The sequence below is a fragment of the Carcharodon carcharias genome (assembly GCF_017639515.1).
Source record: "Carcharodon carcharias isolate sCarCar2 chromosome 38 unlocalized genomic scaffold, sCarCar2.pri SUPER_38_unloc_1, whole genome shotgun sequence".
NCBI classification, from domain to species: domain Eukaryota; kingdom Metazoa; phylum Chordata; class Chondrichthyes; order Lamniformes; family Lamnidae; genus Carcharodon; species Carcharodon carcharias.
Genome location: NW_024470775.1, coordinates 2,102,433 through 2,119,975, shown reverse-complemented (window position 1 = coordinate 2,119,975; position 17,543 = coordinate 2,102,433). Strand labels below are relative to the sequence as shown.

General features: G+C 46.0%; 1 protein-coding gene across 1 annotated transcript; it reads right to left on the bottom strand.

The window, feature by feature from the left end:
* Window positions 1–4,367: 4,367 nt before the first annotated feature.
* Window positions 4,368–15,121, bottom strand: LOC121274764 (C-type lectin domain family 4 member A-like). Its single transcript, XM_041182108.1, has 6 exons — window positions 14,941–15,121; window positions 13,390–13,500; window positions 7,352–7,516; window positions 6,605–6,756; window positions 5,348–5,481; window positions 4,368–4,551 (listed from the first exon to the last, which is right to left on the bottom strand). Exons 1-6 carry the CDS (start codon window positions 15,119–15,121, stop codon window positions 4,368–4,370), a joined length of 927 nt encoding a protein of 308 aa, XP_041038042.1.
* Window positions 15,122–17,543: the final 2,422 nt, after the last annotated feature.

Sequence of the window (17,543 nt, the reverse complement as noted above, 5' to 3'; positions counted from 1 at the left end):
CTCCTGTTGGAGATGGTTATTGCCTGAGACTTGTGCGGCATGAATGTTACCTGCTACTTGTAAGCCCAAGGCTGGATATTGTCCAGGTCTTGCTGCATTTGGACATGGGCTGCTTCATTATCTGAGGAGTCACGAATGGTGCTGAACATTGTGCAATCATTAGCGAACATCCCCACTTCTGACCTGATGATGGAAGGAAGGTCATTGATGAAGCTGCTGAAGATAGTGGGACCGAGGACACGACCCTGAGGAACTCCTGCAGTGTTGTCCTGGAGCTGAAATTACTGACCTCCAACAACCACAACCATCTTTCTTTATGCTGGGTATGACTCCAACCAGCAGAGATTTTCCCCCTGATTACAGTTCACTTCAGTTTTGCAAGGAGTCCTTGATGCCAGACTCGGTCAAGTGCTGCCTTGATATCAAGGACAGTCACTCTCACATCACCTCGGGAGCTCAGCTCTTGGGTGATTGTCTGAACCAAGCTGTAAGGAAGTCAGGAGCTCTATGACCCTGACAGAAACCTAACTGCTGTCAGCGAGAAGGTTATTGCTAAGCAAGTGCCGCTTGATACACTGCTGATGACCCCTTCCATCACTTTACTGATGATGGAGAGCAGACTAATGAGGCGGTACTCGTCCGGTTTGGATTTGTCCTGCATTTTGTGCACAGGAATCATCTGGGCATTTTTCCAAAAAGCTGGGTAGGAGCCAGTGTTATAGCTGAACTGGAACAGCTTGTCTAAGGGTGCGGTGAGTTCTGGAGCACAAGCCTCCAGTACTATTGCCAGAATATTGTCAGGGCCCATAGCCTTTGCAGTATGCATTGTCTTAAGCCATTTCTTTATATCACGTGGAGTGTACTCAGTACTGAGAGAGCGCCGCCATGTCAGAGGGTGAGTACTGAGGGAGAACCGCACTGTCGGTGGGTTGGTACTGAGGGAGCACCGTACTGTCGGTGGGTCGGTTCTGAGGGAGCACCGCACTGTCAGAGGGTCAGTACTGAGGAAGCGCCACACCGTCAGAGGGTCAGTTCCGAGGGAGCGACGCGCTGTTGGAGGGTCGGTTCTGAGGGACCGCCACGCTGTCGGAGGGACGGTACCAAGGGAGGGCCATGCTGTCGGAGGGTCAGTACTGAGGGAGCGCCGCACTGTCGGAGTGTCAGTACTGAGGGAGCGCAGCTCTGTCAGAGGTCAGTACTGGCAGAGCACTGCACTGTCGGAGGGTCAGTGCCGAGGGAGTGCTGCACTGTCAGAGGTTTAGTACTGAGGGAGCGACGTGCTGTTGGAGGGTCGGTTCTGAGGGAGCACCACGTTGTCGGATGGTCAGTACTGAGGGAGCACCGCACTGTCGGAGGGTCAGTACTGAGGGAGCGCCGCACTGTCGGAGGGTCATTACTGAGGGAGTACCGCACAGTCGGGTGGGTCAGTACTGGGAGAGCACCGCACTGTCGGAGGGTCAGTACTGAGGGAGCGCCGCACTGTCGGAGGGTCATTACTGAGGGAGTACCGCACAGTCGGGTGGGTCAGTACTGGGAGAGCACCGCACTGTCGGAGGGTCGGTTCTGAGGGAGAGCCATGCTGTTGGAGGGACAGTACTGAGGGAGCGCCGTGCTGTCGGAGGGTCAGTACTGAGGGAGTGCCGCACTGTCGGAGGGTCAGTACTGAGGGAGCACCACACAGTCGGGTGAGTCAGTACTGGGAGAGCATTGCACTGTTGGAGGGTCGGTTCTGAGGGAGTGCCGCATTGTCGGAGGGTCAGTAAGCCCAGAATCAAAAACTATTATTAAATCTGTCAATTGATACATACGCAAGTTTAGGTAAATTAAAAATTAACATTAAATACACCAATTGACAGAACAAATACACGTTTAAATGTCATTAATAAATGTGTGAATCGATAGAAAAATACAACTTTAGATGAATTTAAAATGAGAACTGAGTATATTAATGGACAGAAGCCATACAAGTTTTGATAACTTGAATATTAATACTAAATGTGTTAAATGACAGAACAACCGCAAGTTTAGATCAATTAAACCTAATTATTCAATATGTTGTCTGACAGGACAAATCCAAGTTTAGGTAAAACACATTTGAGTAATAAATATGTTAATGGTGGGGGGAAAGCAGAGTTGCTTATTAAATGCGGTAATTTGCTGATCAAATGCAAAGCTGGATAAACAAAACCTGAAGAATAGATGTTCAGCTGAATTGTTATTTGGGCTGCGCGGCTCATTTAATGATTGTTGATGTTTTTGCAGAGCAAGAACTAAATTATTTCCTGAATATTTTCTAAGATATTAAAGGGATTCGGGAGCTGTAGATCGTGATTTATACAAATAATCTGTTCAGCTGTTAAATTTAATATTGAAAATGATCTGCCAAAATATATTAAATGTGTTACTGAAATTAAATAATTATAAAAACTTAACTATTGAAATTAAATGTATCTACAAAAATATATTACATTCAATAACAAAATTAAATAAATCTGCTGAAAGATTATATTAATTGGCAGAAGGGCAGCTCTCCCTCAATATTGTCCCTGCGACAGGGCAGCGCTCCCTCAGTACTGACCCTGTGACAGTCCGTGTCGCCTTTGGTACTGACCCTCTTACAAAGATGTGCCCCCTCATTACTGACCCTCTAACAGAGCTGCGCTTGCTCAGTACTGACCGTCCGACAGTCCGGCACTCCCTCAGTACTGACCCTGCGATAGTCCGGCGCTCCCTCATTACTGTCCATCTGACAGAGCTGCGCTCCCTCAGTACTGTCCCTCTGACAGAGCTGTGCTCCCTCAGTACTGACCCTCCGACAGTGCAGCACTCCCTCAGTACTGATACTCTGAAAGAGCGGCACTGCCTCATTACTGACCCTCCGACAGAGTGGCGCTCCCTCAGTACTGACACTCAGACAGAGCTGCGCTCGCTCAGTAGTGACCCTCTGACAGAGCTGCGCTCCCTCAGTACTGACCCTCTGACAGAGCTGCTCTCCCTCAGTACTGACACTCAGACAGAGCTGCGCTCCCTCAGTACTAACCCTCTGACAGTCCAGCGCTCCATCGTTACTGACCCTCCGACTGGCCTTTTCCCTCTCAGTATTTGCTCTCAGAAAATGCAGCACTCGATCATTACTGACTCTCCAACAGAGCTACGCTTCCTCAGTACTGACCCTCTGACAGTCCAGCTCTCTCTCAGTACTGACCCTCTGACAGAGCTGCACTTCCTCAGTACTGACCCTCTGACAGTCCAGCTCTTTCTCAGTACTGTCGCTCGGACACTGTGGCGTTCGATCATTACTGACCCTCTGATAGTGTCTCAGGCAGGAAGAAATGTAAGACACTTCGATGGAATGAAGGGCTCCTCCTTATTCAGACCAAGTGACACATGAAGAAAATGATGACAGTGTCTACAGCTCCAAACCGGTAAAACATTCCAATGAAACGATGAAGCCAAGATCAGAAATGCAATAGCCTGAAACCTGAGTGGAGCTGAGATTTCAAACTACGTGATCCAGTCCATATGTGTTGGAGGTCGGTGGCGTTTATTCGGGCGGTGGTGGTGTAGAGGGTGGGGGTGAGGAGGTGGTTGGTAGCGGGTGGTCTGCTTGTAAATTCCTTTAGCCTCATGGACAGGGCGTTGTGACTGTTCCTCAGGGAATGATGGTCAGTGTCTGCCCTTCTTTCATACCCATGAGGTTGTACTTTAAGAGCGAACGAGCGCGTCTGAAAGCGTCGACAAAGTGGGTCGTCGGAGGCCTGGGTTCCAGACAAATGACTCCAATCAGCTCTCGATATCTAGTCAATTATATTGTTAAACTGTGTTTACATCATGTCAATTACATCGTTAAGTCCAAGACAAACAGAGGATGGTTCTTATTTTACACAGGGAAAACATCATTTCAATTTCATTAGATAAGTTCTCTTTAAAGTCGTGTATTTTGTTTCTGTGCCCCTTGCAGAGGCTGTCAATTTGTTAATTAGTTTGGAGTTAGCCAATAAAATAAAACTGTGTATAAATAGGGGATAGTTGGGGCACTGGTTGTGTGGGAAGAGATCTGAGAGACTGAGCAAGGCAACAGACTTCCTCAATGAAGAAAAGGTCTGTTCTCGGTCTCTGCTTCACAAACCAGATTGGATCCTGTCAGCTACCCGTGGCTATGAACAGTCACAGGGCCCTGTAGAGATGGACATCTTCAGACACTTTTCAGCATTTCGGGAAACTCCAGAACCCCGGCCCATTCTGTAAAACACGAACTAACACAACAACGGGTGCAGAACGATTTGCCATTATTTTGCCTCCCCAGCCCCCACACAGATGAAGGACAATGGTAGGAATGATGGAGCAGATGCCAGCCCAGCGCTCCCTCAGCGGCTCTGCATCATTCGATGGAAGATCAGGTGGAGGCGAATGGCGTTCTTCTCACAGATGGCCGGCAACCTCGCCCCGCAGGCCTCGTCATACCAGCGCCACAGCCTCATCAGGCCGCAGTTTTCCCTCATCCTGTACATCCTGCTGAAGGCATTATCCGGCTGTCCCGGCCCCCAGACCCTTCCGAGGACAAAGCAAAAGCAAAAAATTAAATCAGAAAGCGGTCAGTGCTCACCTGACGGGGTTGAGATCCTTTATCCTATCCGAGGAGAAACAGCCCCACAACCACCCAGCCCCGTTCAAATTAAACTATCTGACCCCTGACCCTCTGCCTAACCCAGTCTGACCCCTGACCCTCATGGAACCTGTGAACTTCAAGTGTGCTTTTGTCTCTTGACCAAGACTGACCTCTGCACCATTGGTCCAGTGCCTAACCCTGATTCCTCCTGACACTCTGTCTAACCCCTGGCTCCCTACATAACCCTTCACCCTCTGCCTAAACACTCTCACGTCTGCCCACTCCCTGACCGTCAGCCTAAACCCTTACCCTCCCTCACCCTCTGTTTCACTCAGACCCTTTGCCTAATCTTAACCCTTTGCCTAACCCCTGACACCCTGCCTAACCAGGGATCATTTGCATAACCGCTGACCCCCTGCCCAACCCGTCACCCAGTCTGACCCCTAATCCCCTCACCCTCATATAACCTGTGACCTTGAAGCTGGCCTTTGTTCTCCTGACAAAGTTTGAGCTCTGCTCCATCGAACGTGCATCTCACGTTGATTGTCGCAACCCTCTGACTCACCCTCAACTAGGCCTTTCTCCTCTGAGCCACAGAGTAGCCCTAGAGCATCAGCCTATCTCCACTTCATCAACCCCTCGGTCAATCTCATCGCCACCCCCACCCCCTGCCCACCTTACCACAAACTTGGGACTGACCCTTTGCCACCCCGACCCCTGACACACTCTGTTACTCACGTTTTCCCATCCATGACCTTCGTCCCGTCCACCCACATCCAGATCCCTTCAGTCACCGAGTCTGTCATTCCAATCCAATAGGAGGCTTCTTTAGCTTGCTCAAAGAGGAAGTTCTGTGGAAGTGGAACAGCATCCTGAGTGGGCATTGGGGTAAACAGGAAATGTGGTAAAGGGAATAATAGGGTGAAGGTGAAACTGGGGAAAGATGGCAATTGGGAAAAAGGGTGTGGGCAACACGTTGAAGAGCTTTGGAGAGAAAAGGAGCTTGGAGATGCGATAGTCACTAGCAAGGACGCAGTGGGAAGGAGAAGTCAAGGTTGTTTTTAAGGACAGGGCTGATGACGGCAGGTTTGAAGGAGAGTTGGACAGTGCCTGAGGGGAGAGAGATGTTTGCACTTGGCTAAAACCGTTGGTCGGAGAGGGGAACTTCAGTCTGGTGACCATTCACGTGATTTTGCGGGGTACGCAAACCATTTTATATGGACGGTTCATTGAGGAACTAGGATCTCATTCCTGGTATGAAAGAGAAAACAGCTGCGCCCCAGTAAATGATCATGTGACCAGGTTACCTGGGAGATGAACAGTAGAGAAACAAAGGGTCAACAAGGGTGATAAGTGATGGTTTCAAGTTCAAGCAGGTGGGAATGAGAGTTTAGAACAAGCTGGAGTGGAGGAAAGATCTATCCACCACAATTCAATTGAAGTTCTGGCTGCGTGCAAAGAGAGTTAAAAATCATGTTAAATGAAGGACTATTATTGATCGTGAGTTGAATTTCTGACATAGCCAAGCTGAGGAGTGTGTTTCTATGTGGGAGAGAGAGCGAGATTGAAGAGAGAGAGACAGTTTAACATAAGAGCCTCGAGTGAAAGAACATTAGGACCATGGAAGTCCAAACTCAATTTGGCTCCACTTCAGGCCCCAGAAGCGTCCATGTTGAATGTGGTGTTTGCAAACTTGGGGCAGCGGTGGAAATTTGAAATGAACACATTCCTGGAGGTAGTTGGAAGATCTCAGCCTATGTACAAATCTATAGCTCAGAGATGGCATGAGCGGAGATATGTCAGAAAGATGAGTGTTCAGGGCTTGGGCAATGTTGGGGAGGCGGTCTTAGAGAAAGTTTGGCCAAGTAGGGTCATGGATGGGAAGAGGGACTCAGCAGGTGCAACTGAATGGATAGTCTCAATCTTAGTGACAAGGGAGTGAGAGGGGCCCTGGCACTTCTGGTTGGAGGTAAGGGCAGAGGAGAGACATGTTACCTGCACCTGGTCGTTGTTGGCGATGGCCAAGTGTCCCTGCTTGCTTGAGCACATTTCCCTGCTCTGCTCCCAGCTAAGTCTGGTATCCATTAACAGGAAGCAACTTCTTGAGTATTTGACCCAGCCAGGATCACAAATACTCGAGGGACATTCTGCATTGAGAGCGGGAAAAGTGGAAACATTCAGGAATCTATGCTCAGCTAGCAACGTTAAGAGTGCTCTCTAAATGGTGGGACTCTTCACCAATTCCCTCCCCCCCACACCGTAGGACTCCTCACCCATTACCCCCAAAACTCTGGGACTCCTACCCTATCCTCCGAAACTATGGGGATCCTCACCCCCTCTACCAATCTGTGGGACTCATCACCTCACCCTCCTACACAAATTTTGGTACTCTTCATTCCCTCTCAAATTGTGGGATACCATAGCACCTCCACCACCACCCAACCCCTCAAACTGTTGGACACCTCAACCCTCTCTGATCAAAGCTGTGGGACACCCTCCCCCTCCCCCACACCAAACTGTGGAACTCCCCAGCACCTTAACATACGCCTCCTCCACACCCCCAAGCGGCTAAAACTAATTGAACCTCCGCCTGTTCCAGTGTTAAATTTTCGAGGAGGGGGCTGAATGGACCTCCCCCTTTTCTTGTCTAACAGGCTCGAGAGTGCGTGGTGGTGAGCTGAATGAGCCTGATCCTCTCTCACACCTCCCCCCTCGTCAAAGGCGACAGGGGCACATGCTCACCATACTTCTCGCAGAACAGGTGTAGCCAGTGCTCGGTAGTGTTTTGGAAGCGTGTACAATCCTGTTGGTCTTTCAGCTGGGCCTGGTTTTGGAGTTTGAGGAAGCTCTCAGTGGCATTCTGCAGGCTGTCCCTCACAATGTTTAAATCCTCGGAGGCATGCACGTCTTGTGGAGGCAAAGTGGGAGATAAAGAGAGAAATATGTCAGTGGTCAGTCCTACATCGCACTGTGATGTGACCCTCCCCACACATACTGGGCCTCAGACCAAGGACTGACAACCTCCTTTCCTTGAAGTACACACTTCTCCATTTCTGAACCAATCCCAGATTGTCAAGAGTCTCTCGTCGACAGGGGATGTTATGACACAGACGGTGGTGTAGGCTGAATTTCTCAAATCCCAGAGGGAAACCTAATGAAACTGTCATAACCCATTTTGGCAATTTGTATGTTTCAAGGGGCAGGATTTGCATTCAGCAGTAACAAGACCACTGAGTCTCAAGGAGTTTTTATAAAACTAAATTAAACATTTATTAATACAAGGAGGATTGTGAACACACATATACATCCAAAAGTTACCACAATAATAACAAAAATCCCCTAATTAATCTGACTGTGAGTTAGCCACCCACCACCACACCCCCCACCCCCCACCCCACCCCAGACAAGGCAACAGTAAATCCCACAGATTTAAACAGATACCTGGCAAAGCACACTCTGGACAATCAAAATCAAAGTGAAAGTCTTTCTCCTCTGCATCCTTCTAGGCAGCAGCTTGAAGCTTCTCACTATTGTTGGATAATACAAAGCCTCTACCTTACACACAATCTCCTTTCTCCTTTATACACATCTTTCTCTTTGAATGTAAATTTCCCATTCTATCACTGGGCTTTTAACTTTAACTCTTCTAACAATAACATCCTTTCATGCCACCAATTTTAGCAGTAAGCGTCATCTGGCTAAGTGCAAGATTTCACTCATTACTTTGAGACGGTATTTAAAAATACAAACTGCCCCCTTGACAAAACTCCCCCATGTTTACCAAATTAGCACATTGAAACCAACTTTTTATGTTCATCAAAGGCTCCAGAACAGCTGGCTTTAATCCAATTATGACACACACACATAGACACATACATCACTAAACTCGGTTTATAAAATATTTTCCAAATACATTACAGACATTAATCTCAGCGTGACAGCTGACGGTGTGGTGGTAACGCCACTCGACCAGCAATCCAGTCTACTGCTCTGGGGACACAGTTTCAATTCCCACCACTGCAGCCGGTGGAATTTAGATTCAATTAATAACATGTGGAATTTAAAGTTCCTCTCAGTTCTGTTGACCATGAAACGACCATCGATTGGAGTAAAAAGCCAACTGGATCAGTATTGTCCCTTTAGGGGAATTAGTAAATCTGCTGTTCTTACCCGTGGTCTGGCCTACACATGACTCCAGACCCACAGCAATACGCTTGACTCTTAACTACCTCTCAAGGGTAATAAGTGATGGGCAGTAAACTGATGTGTCAATAAGAAAAACACTGCAATTTCACTTAGACCTCGCTGCATTGCCATGCTTTTTTCCTGCTTATTTAGCTAATATTGTGTCAGTAAAATTATATTTGAAACCAAAATTAATTTAATAACATATGAATGAGGTGCAGGAGTAGGCCAATCAGCCACTGGAGTCTGCACAATCATTCAGTAAGATCATGGCTGATCTGATTGTGGTCTCAACCCCACTTTCCTGCCTCCCCCCCCCCCCCGAGGAACCTTTAACCCTCGACTTCCTCAGCCTTGAATATATTCAGTGAGCCGGACTCCACTGCTCTGTGGGGGAGGAAATTCCACAGGCTGACGACCTTCTGAGAGAAGAAATTCCTCCTCATCTCTGTCTTCATTGGAGGCCCCTTATTCTGAAAGCGTGACCACCCCCACCATGTTGCAGATTTCCCCACGAGAGGGAAACATCTTCTCAGCATCCATCCTGTCGAGGCCCCTTCAGGATCTGATATGTTTCAATAAGATCACCTCTCATTCTTCTCAACTCTGAGATGGGACTTGACAGAGTCAGGGCTGAAAGGATGTTTCCCCTCGTGGGGGAGACCAGAACGCAGGAGGTGAGAGAGGCACCGTTTAACAATAAGGGGTCTCCTATTTAAATTGGAGTTTAGGAGGAATTTATTCTCTCAGAGGGTCGAGAGGCTTTGCAACTCTCTTCCCAGAGACCGGTGGAGGCTGCGTTACTGAATATGTTTTTGTGGCAGAGATAGATAGATTCCTGACTAACAAGGGATTCAAAGGTTATCGCAGGGCACTTTGGCAGAATGTGGAGTTGAGGCCACAAACAGATCTTGACCTCATTCATAAATGGAACAGGCTCGAGGGGCCGAATGGCCTCCTCCTGCTCCTAATTCATATTTTCATTGGACGCTCCAAGGAATACAGGCACAACCTGTCCCAGGTTTCCTCATTAGGTAAACACCTTCATCCCAGGAATCATATGTATGGACCATCTCTACAACCATAGGTAGAGAGTGTGATGGAAAACTCCCCACTTTCCTGGACGAGTGCAGGTCCCTCAATGCTCAAGAAGCTCGACAGATGAAAAAACAGCCCACTGGATTGGCAGCCCATCCACAAACTTCCCTCCACCACCGGCTCACAGTGGAGTCAGTGTGTACCATCGACAAGATGCACTGCAGCTCACCACCACCTTCTCAAGCGGCAATTAGGGATTGGCAATAAAAGCTGGTCCAGCCAGCGTCTCCCGCATCCCATGAATAAATAAAGGAAACTTGGCTTCCTGTCTTCTCTCCAGCTAGCAATTTGTGCACAGAAAGCTTCCATGAAGCAGGGATGTTATAATGTCATCAGATCAAACAAATTAGCATGAGGAGGCCACTCGGCCCCTCGACCTTGCTCCGCCATTCAATCAGATTATTCAATAACAACTCAATAGTTCAATAATTATAATAACACTAATGATTATTCAATAATGATCAATGACACCCTTACACAAAAAGGCAGGGAGACAAAAAACAGGTAACTAGAGTCCACTTAGCTTAACATCCATCATTGAGAAAATAGTAGAGTTTATTATAAAGGATGTAATAGCAGAACGTTTGGAAATTCATAACACAATCAAGCAGTGTCAGCATGGCTTCAACAAAGGGAAATCATGCATGACAAAATTATTAGAAGTATTTGAGGAGGTAACAAGCAGGATAGATAGAGGGGAACCAGTAGATGTGATATATTTGTATTTCCAAAAGACGTTCAGTAAGGTACTGATCGTAAGGCTACTTAAGAAGATAAGAGCCCATGGTTTAGGGAATGGCATGTGAGTATGGATAGAGAATTGGCTAACTAATAGAAGGCAGAAAGTTGGCATAATGTGGGCATTTTCAGGATTGCAACCTGTAACAAGTGGAGTGTCACTTGGAGAGATCAGTGCTGGGGACACAATTATTTTCAATATGCATTAATGACTTGGATGGCGGAAGGGAATGTACAATCGCCAAGTTTGTGGATGACACAAAGGTAGGTGGGAAGGCAAGTGGTGGGGATAACAAAATGAGTTTACAGAGGGGAATTGATTAAGTGAACGGGCAGAAACTTGGCAAATGGAATATAATATGGGAGAATGTGAAGTTAAGCACTCTGACAGGACGAGTTGAGGAACTGAATGTTATTTCCATGGATAAAGACTGCAGAAAGCTATGACACAGAGGGATTTGGGAGTCCTTGTGCATGGATCACAAAAAGCTCATTTACAATTCAGGAGGTAATCGGGAAGACATATAGAGTGCTGGCCTTTACATCAAATGGAATGGAGTATGAAGACAGGGAAGTCTTGCTAAAACTATTCAAGGCACCAGTTGGACCACACCTAGGATACTGTGAACAGTTTTAGTCCTAGTTAGTTTAGTTAGGAGCTACCTGGCATTGGAGGCAGCCCATGGAAGGTTCACTGGGTTGATCCCAGGGATGGAGGGATTTTTTTTAATGTGGAGAGGTTGAGTCGGTTGGGCCTGTAAACATTGGAGTTTAGAAGAATGAGAGGTGACCTTACTAAAACATAAAATATTCTTAGTTGGCTTGGCAGGGTAGATTCTGATAGGCTGATTCCCGTTGTGTGAGAGTTAAGGACCAGAGGGCATAATAGCAGAGTAAGGGGTGTCCATTTAACACAGAGATGAGGAGCAATTTCCTCTCTCAGAGTGTGGTGGATCTGTGGAACGCTGGATCTGTACCTGCTGAATCGTTAAGTATATTCAAGATTGGTGTAGACAGATCTTTAATCCGGAAGGGAGTCAAGGGGCATGGGGAAAAGGCAGGATAGCCGAGTTGAGCAAATCAGCCATGATCTCACTGAATGGTGGAGCAGACTCAATGCGCTGATTGGCCTCCTTCTACTCCTACGTTTTATGTTCTGAAAAAGATCGTGGCTGACCTGATTGTAGACGCAGCTCCACTTTCCTGCCTCCCCCTCCCCCCCCAAATAACCCTTGACCCCCTTACTGATCAAAAACAGGTCTAACAAAGCCTTGAATATATTCAATGACTCAGCACCCACTGCTCTCTGGGGGTGAGAAATCCACAGACTAACACAGGAAAAAAAGATTGTCTTATGTCAACTGGGGAGTCGGTGGTGGTGAGAGGTAAAGTCACTGGATTAATAATGCAGCAGACCCAGGCTGGTACTCTGGGGTTCAAATCCTACCTCAGCAACTGGTGGAATTTAAATTCAAGTAATAAAATCTGGAATTAAAGTCTAGTCTCTATAACGGCCACCATAAATCTATCATTCATTGTTCTAGAAACCCATCAGGTTCACTAATGTCCTTCAGGGAAGGGAATCTTCTGTCCTTACTCGGCCTGGCCTATATGTGACTCCAGACCCCCAGCCATGTGGCTGACTCTTCACTGCCCTCTGAAATGGCCAAGCAAGCCACTCAGTCCACGGATATGGGGATTAGGGATGGGTAACATAAACTGAACTTCCCAGCGACACCTACACCCCAAAGAATAAATTAAAACCATCTTCAATGGGAGGCCCCTCATACAGAAACTGTGTCTCTTGGTTCTTGATCCCATCACGAGGGGGAAGCATCCACGCTGTCAAGCCCCTCTGAGGATCTTACATGTTTCAATAAGATCACCTCTGATTCTTCTGAATGCCGATTTGTACAGGCCCAAACTGTCCAAAATTTGTTTCAGAGAGATCTGGCTGTCTTAGTGTATGTATCACAACAGGTTAGTCTGCAGGTAGTGCAAGTAACTAGGAAAACTCATAGATTGTTATCATTTATTGCGAGGGTGAATCGAAACCAAAAGTAAGGAGGTGATGCTTCAGTTATACAGGGCACTAGTGGGGCCACATCTGGAGTCCTTTGCACAGTATTAGGCACCTTATTTCAGAAAGGATGCAAATACATTGGAAACAGTTCAGAAAAGATTTACCAGACTAATACCAGGAATGGGTGGGTTGTCTTATGGAGGTAGGGTTGGACAGGCTGGGCTTGTATCCACTGGAGTTTAGAAAAGTAAGAGGTAATTTGGTTGAAAACTTTAAGATCCTGAGGGGTGTCGACAGGGAGGGTGTGGGGAGGATGATTCCCCTTTTGGGAGAATGGAGAACGAGTGGTTTAAAAATGAGGGGTCACCAATTTCAGACACAGATGAGCAGTGTTTTCTCTCAAAAGGGTCATGAGTATTTGCAAGTGTCTTCCTGAAAAGGTGGTGGAAGCAGAGCCTTTGAATATTATTAAGGCCGAGCAAGATTGATTCTTGATTAACAAGGGGGTGAAAGTTTATCGGGGAGTAGGCAGGAATGTGGGGTCTTATTGAAAGGCGGAGCAGGCTTGAGCGGCCCAGTCCTGCTCCGAACTCATTCATCACTGAGACAAACCCCTTCGCCCCAGGAATCAGCTCAGTGAACCTTGCATGAACTGTTGCAGTTTAAGGATATTCCTCATTAAGTAAGGAGAACAATCTAGACAAAGCGGTTTCACCAACTGTGCTTGTGTACTTACAGTTTGTTGCAAAGTATGCCACTAGGCAAAGTAGGACCACACAGGCGACAACACCAGCGATTGCCAATGCCGTGAAGATAGTTTGGACCCTCTTTTCACCGGCAGATGCCCCTGACATCACAGAAAGAAAAGGGAATAATAAAAACTGCATTCCTGTATCACACATCACCAGCCAATGAGCACGGAATCGGAACTGTGGACCCGGTTGCCGTGCAGGTAGCACGTCACCGAATTTACACATAGCAAGAACCCCAAATGGCAAGGAAACAAGGACCCAAATCATCTGTGCTCCCAGTCATGTGGGTTGAGGGGGAAATCTTGGCTCCAGGGCATGGGGAGCAATGTAGCCTCTCCCCCAGCTCATTTACAGTGCTGGCCGGGAGGACATTTACATCCACATCAGGTGGCAGGTGGGGCCCGCGGTTTGATTCGCTACCTCAGTACTTACTCTCTGACAGTGCGGCACTCCCTCAGTACTGACCCCCCCACAGTGCGGCACTCCCTCAGCACTGACCCTCCGACAGTGCGGCACTCCCACAGTACTCACTCTCCGACAGTGCGGCTCTCCCTCATTACTGACCCTTCGACAGTGCGGCACTCCCTCAGTACTGGTCCTCCGACAGTTTGGTGCTCCCTCAGTACTGACCCTCCGACAGTGTGGTGCTCCCTCAGTACTGACCCTCCGACAGTGAGGAGCTCCCTCAGTACTGACCCTCCGACAGTGCGGCACTCTCTCAGTACTGACCCTCCGACAGTGCGGCACTCCCTCAGTACTGACCCTCCGACAGTGCAGTGCTCCCTCAGTACTGACCCTCCGACAGTGAGGAGCTCCCTCAGTACTGACCCTCCGAGAGTGCGGCACTCTCTCAGTACTGACCCTCCGACAGTGCGGCACTCCCTCAGTACTGACCCTCCGACAGTGCAGTGCTCCCTCAGTACTGACCCTCCGACAGTGCGGCACTCCCTCAGTACTGACCCTCCGACAGCACGGTGCTCCCTCAGTACTGGCCCTCCGAAAATGCAGCTCTCCCTCAGCACTGAACGTTCGACAGTGCGGCACTCCCTCAGTACTGACCCTCTGACAGTGCATCTCTCCCTCAGCACTGACCATTCGACAGTGCGGCACTCCCTCAGTACTGACCCTCCAAAAGTGCGGCGCTCCCTCAGTAAAGACCCTCCGACAGTGCGGTGCTCCCTCAGCACTGACACCTCTAACAATACGGAAATCTCTCAGGATTGACCCTCCGACAATGCTGCACTCCATCAGTACTGACCTTCTGACAGTGCAGTGCTCACTCTGGACTGACCCTCTGACAGTGCGGTACTCCGACAGGACTGACCCTCCGACAGTGCAGCGGCCAGTGATGGGAACTCCAAAGGATTGGCCACCAATGTTGGAGTTATTACAATGTGTGGTGCGCAGGAGGCCACGATGAAAGTCAGGGAGCTGGGAGGTTTTGCAGGTATTGCGCAGTGATGGGTTGGGGGACGTGCTCAATGGCGAGGTTAATGGACCCAATGCTGGGCAGGAGTTTGTTCACTCGCACTCACTTTGGATTTCGACCTCCTCGTAATCCCCTTCATCCAAGACGTCATCTTCGATATCCATGATGAGGTCGGGCAAATCATTATCTTCGTCGTACTCAAGGGACTCGACATCCCCTCCTGTTGCACGGTCATCATCTACTCCTCTCCACCCAGGGTGCCTGTGGAGCGCTTTAGACCCCCTCATTCCCCCTTCCCCCTCAACTGATCAATCAGTGTCAAAAAAAGAGATGTCCACTCACCTCAACTACCCTTTCAATCTTACCCTGTTCTCTAACCTTCACCAGCAACAGATCAATTTCAACGACCTCACTCATCCAGCTGAGTAATTCAACAAATCCAACTGTGAAGCTGAGTTAACTTTTCGATTCAGGCAGTGGAGGTTAATTTTGACTATAGTTAGAAATAGAAGTATTATTTGCGATGTTTTATTAATAATCTAATGATGGATTATTCAGATTAAGAGTTTTTTGATTATGTTAATAACACATTATTAAAATCAATCAAATATTTAGTATACTAATGATGGATTAGTGAGACTAATTGAAAAATGAATCTGAAGATAATGGATTAAGATAAATTAATGGTTAGGTATGAAAAAGATAATTTATTAAGCAAAATTAATACCTGGCAAAATTAATGATGGACTATTGCAAAAATTAACAATTAGAGATCAGTGAAGCCAATTAATCCATAGGCTCATTAATGATCAGTAACTGGGATAAATGAAAACTTATATTAACAGATTACAAAATTATAATGTATCAATGTTAAGCAATTGAGAATGATTACACCTACACTAATAACAATTTATGAATAATTAATTCGAAGCTTTGTTGTATTAATTAGGATTGTTAACAGTGGACATTGAAATTAGTTATGAGGCACCCGCTATAAATCGTTGATGTTAATTTATAATTAGCTACATTAAAGAGGGAACATGTTTACATCAGAAATAGAATCACTAAACAACTATTATGAATTGGAAGTATTAAATAACAACAGGTTGGTGACATTAATTGAGATTAACTGAAACTTACATAAGTGATAGTTAATTAGATGTAATGAATCCTGACAGCTCCTAATTATAGATTATCGCCCTCCTCAGTACAGACAATGGGAAGGTCTATTTTAGGGAACTGAGATGATTTAATATTTGGATTAATGTTTGATTAACTTTAATAATTAGATTTATTAAAAATAGCAACAGACTAATTATTGGCTAATTATATTAATAGATTATTCAACAAATATAATCTGCAATATTACATTATTAAGGTAAATTAGATATATTAATGATAAATTACCAGGATTATGGAATTATTGAATATTCTAACAGGTTTTTGCCTCAGCACTTCCGGCGGACATTTTGGGGAGAGGGAATCGGACGGAAGTGATGTAGTGACCCCGGGAATGATGTTACGACCCCGGAAATGTTTCCCGGGAGGTCACCGCTGGGACAGAGACACAGGACATCACGTGACAGCCTGGACTGTGAGAGTTAATGGAGCAGAACAGAGAGAGAAACAATATTAATATATTAATAATAACTGGAGACTCAATGGAGCAAAACAGAGGGAGAAACAATATTAATATATTAATAATTACTGGAGACTCGGTGGAGCAAAACAGAGAGAGAAACAATATTAATATATGAATAATAACTGGAGACTCGGTGGAGCAGAACAGAGAGAGAAACAATATTAATATATTAATAATCACTGGAGACTCAATGGAGCAGAACAGAGAGTGAAACAATATTAATATATTAATAATAACTGGAGACTCAATGGAGCAGAACAGAGAGAGAAACAATATTAATATATTAATAATCACTGGAGACTCAATGGAGCAGAACAGAGAGTGAAACAATATTAATATATTAATAATAACTGGAGACTCAATGGAGCAGAACAGAGAGTGAAACAATATTAATATATTAATAATAACTGGAGACTCGGTGGAGCAGAACAGAGAGTGAAACAATATTAATATATTAATAATAACTGGAGACTCAATGGAGCAGAACAGAGAGTGAAACAATATTAATATATTAATAATAACTGGAGACTCAATGGAGCAGAACAAAGAGTGAAACAATATTAATATATTAATAATAACCGGAGACTCGGTGGTGCAGAACAGAGAGTGAAACAATATTAATATATTAATAATAACCGGAGACTCGATGGTGCAGAACAGAGAGTGAAACAATATTAATATATTAATAATAACTGGAGACTCAATGGAGCAGAACAAAGAGTGAAACAATATTAATATATTAATAATAACCGGAGACTCGGTGGTGCAGAACAGAGAGTGAAACAATATTAATATATTAATAATAACCGGAGACTCGATGGTGCAGAACAGAGAGTGAAACAATATTAATATATTAATAATAACTGGAGACTCAATGGAGCAGAACAAAGAGTGAAACAATATTAATATATTAATAATAACCGGAGACTCGGTGGTGCAGAACAGAGAGTGAAACAATATTAATATATTAATAATCACAGGAGACTCAATGGAGCAGAATAGAGAGTGAAACAATATTAATATATTAATAATAACTGGAGACTCAATGAAGCAGAACAGAGAGTGAA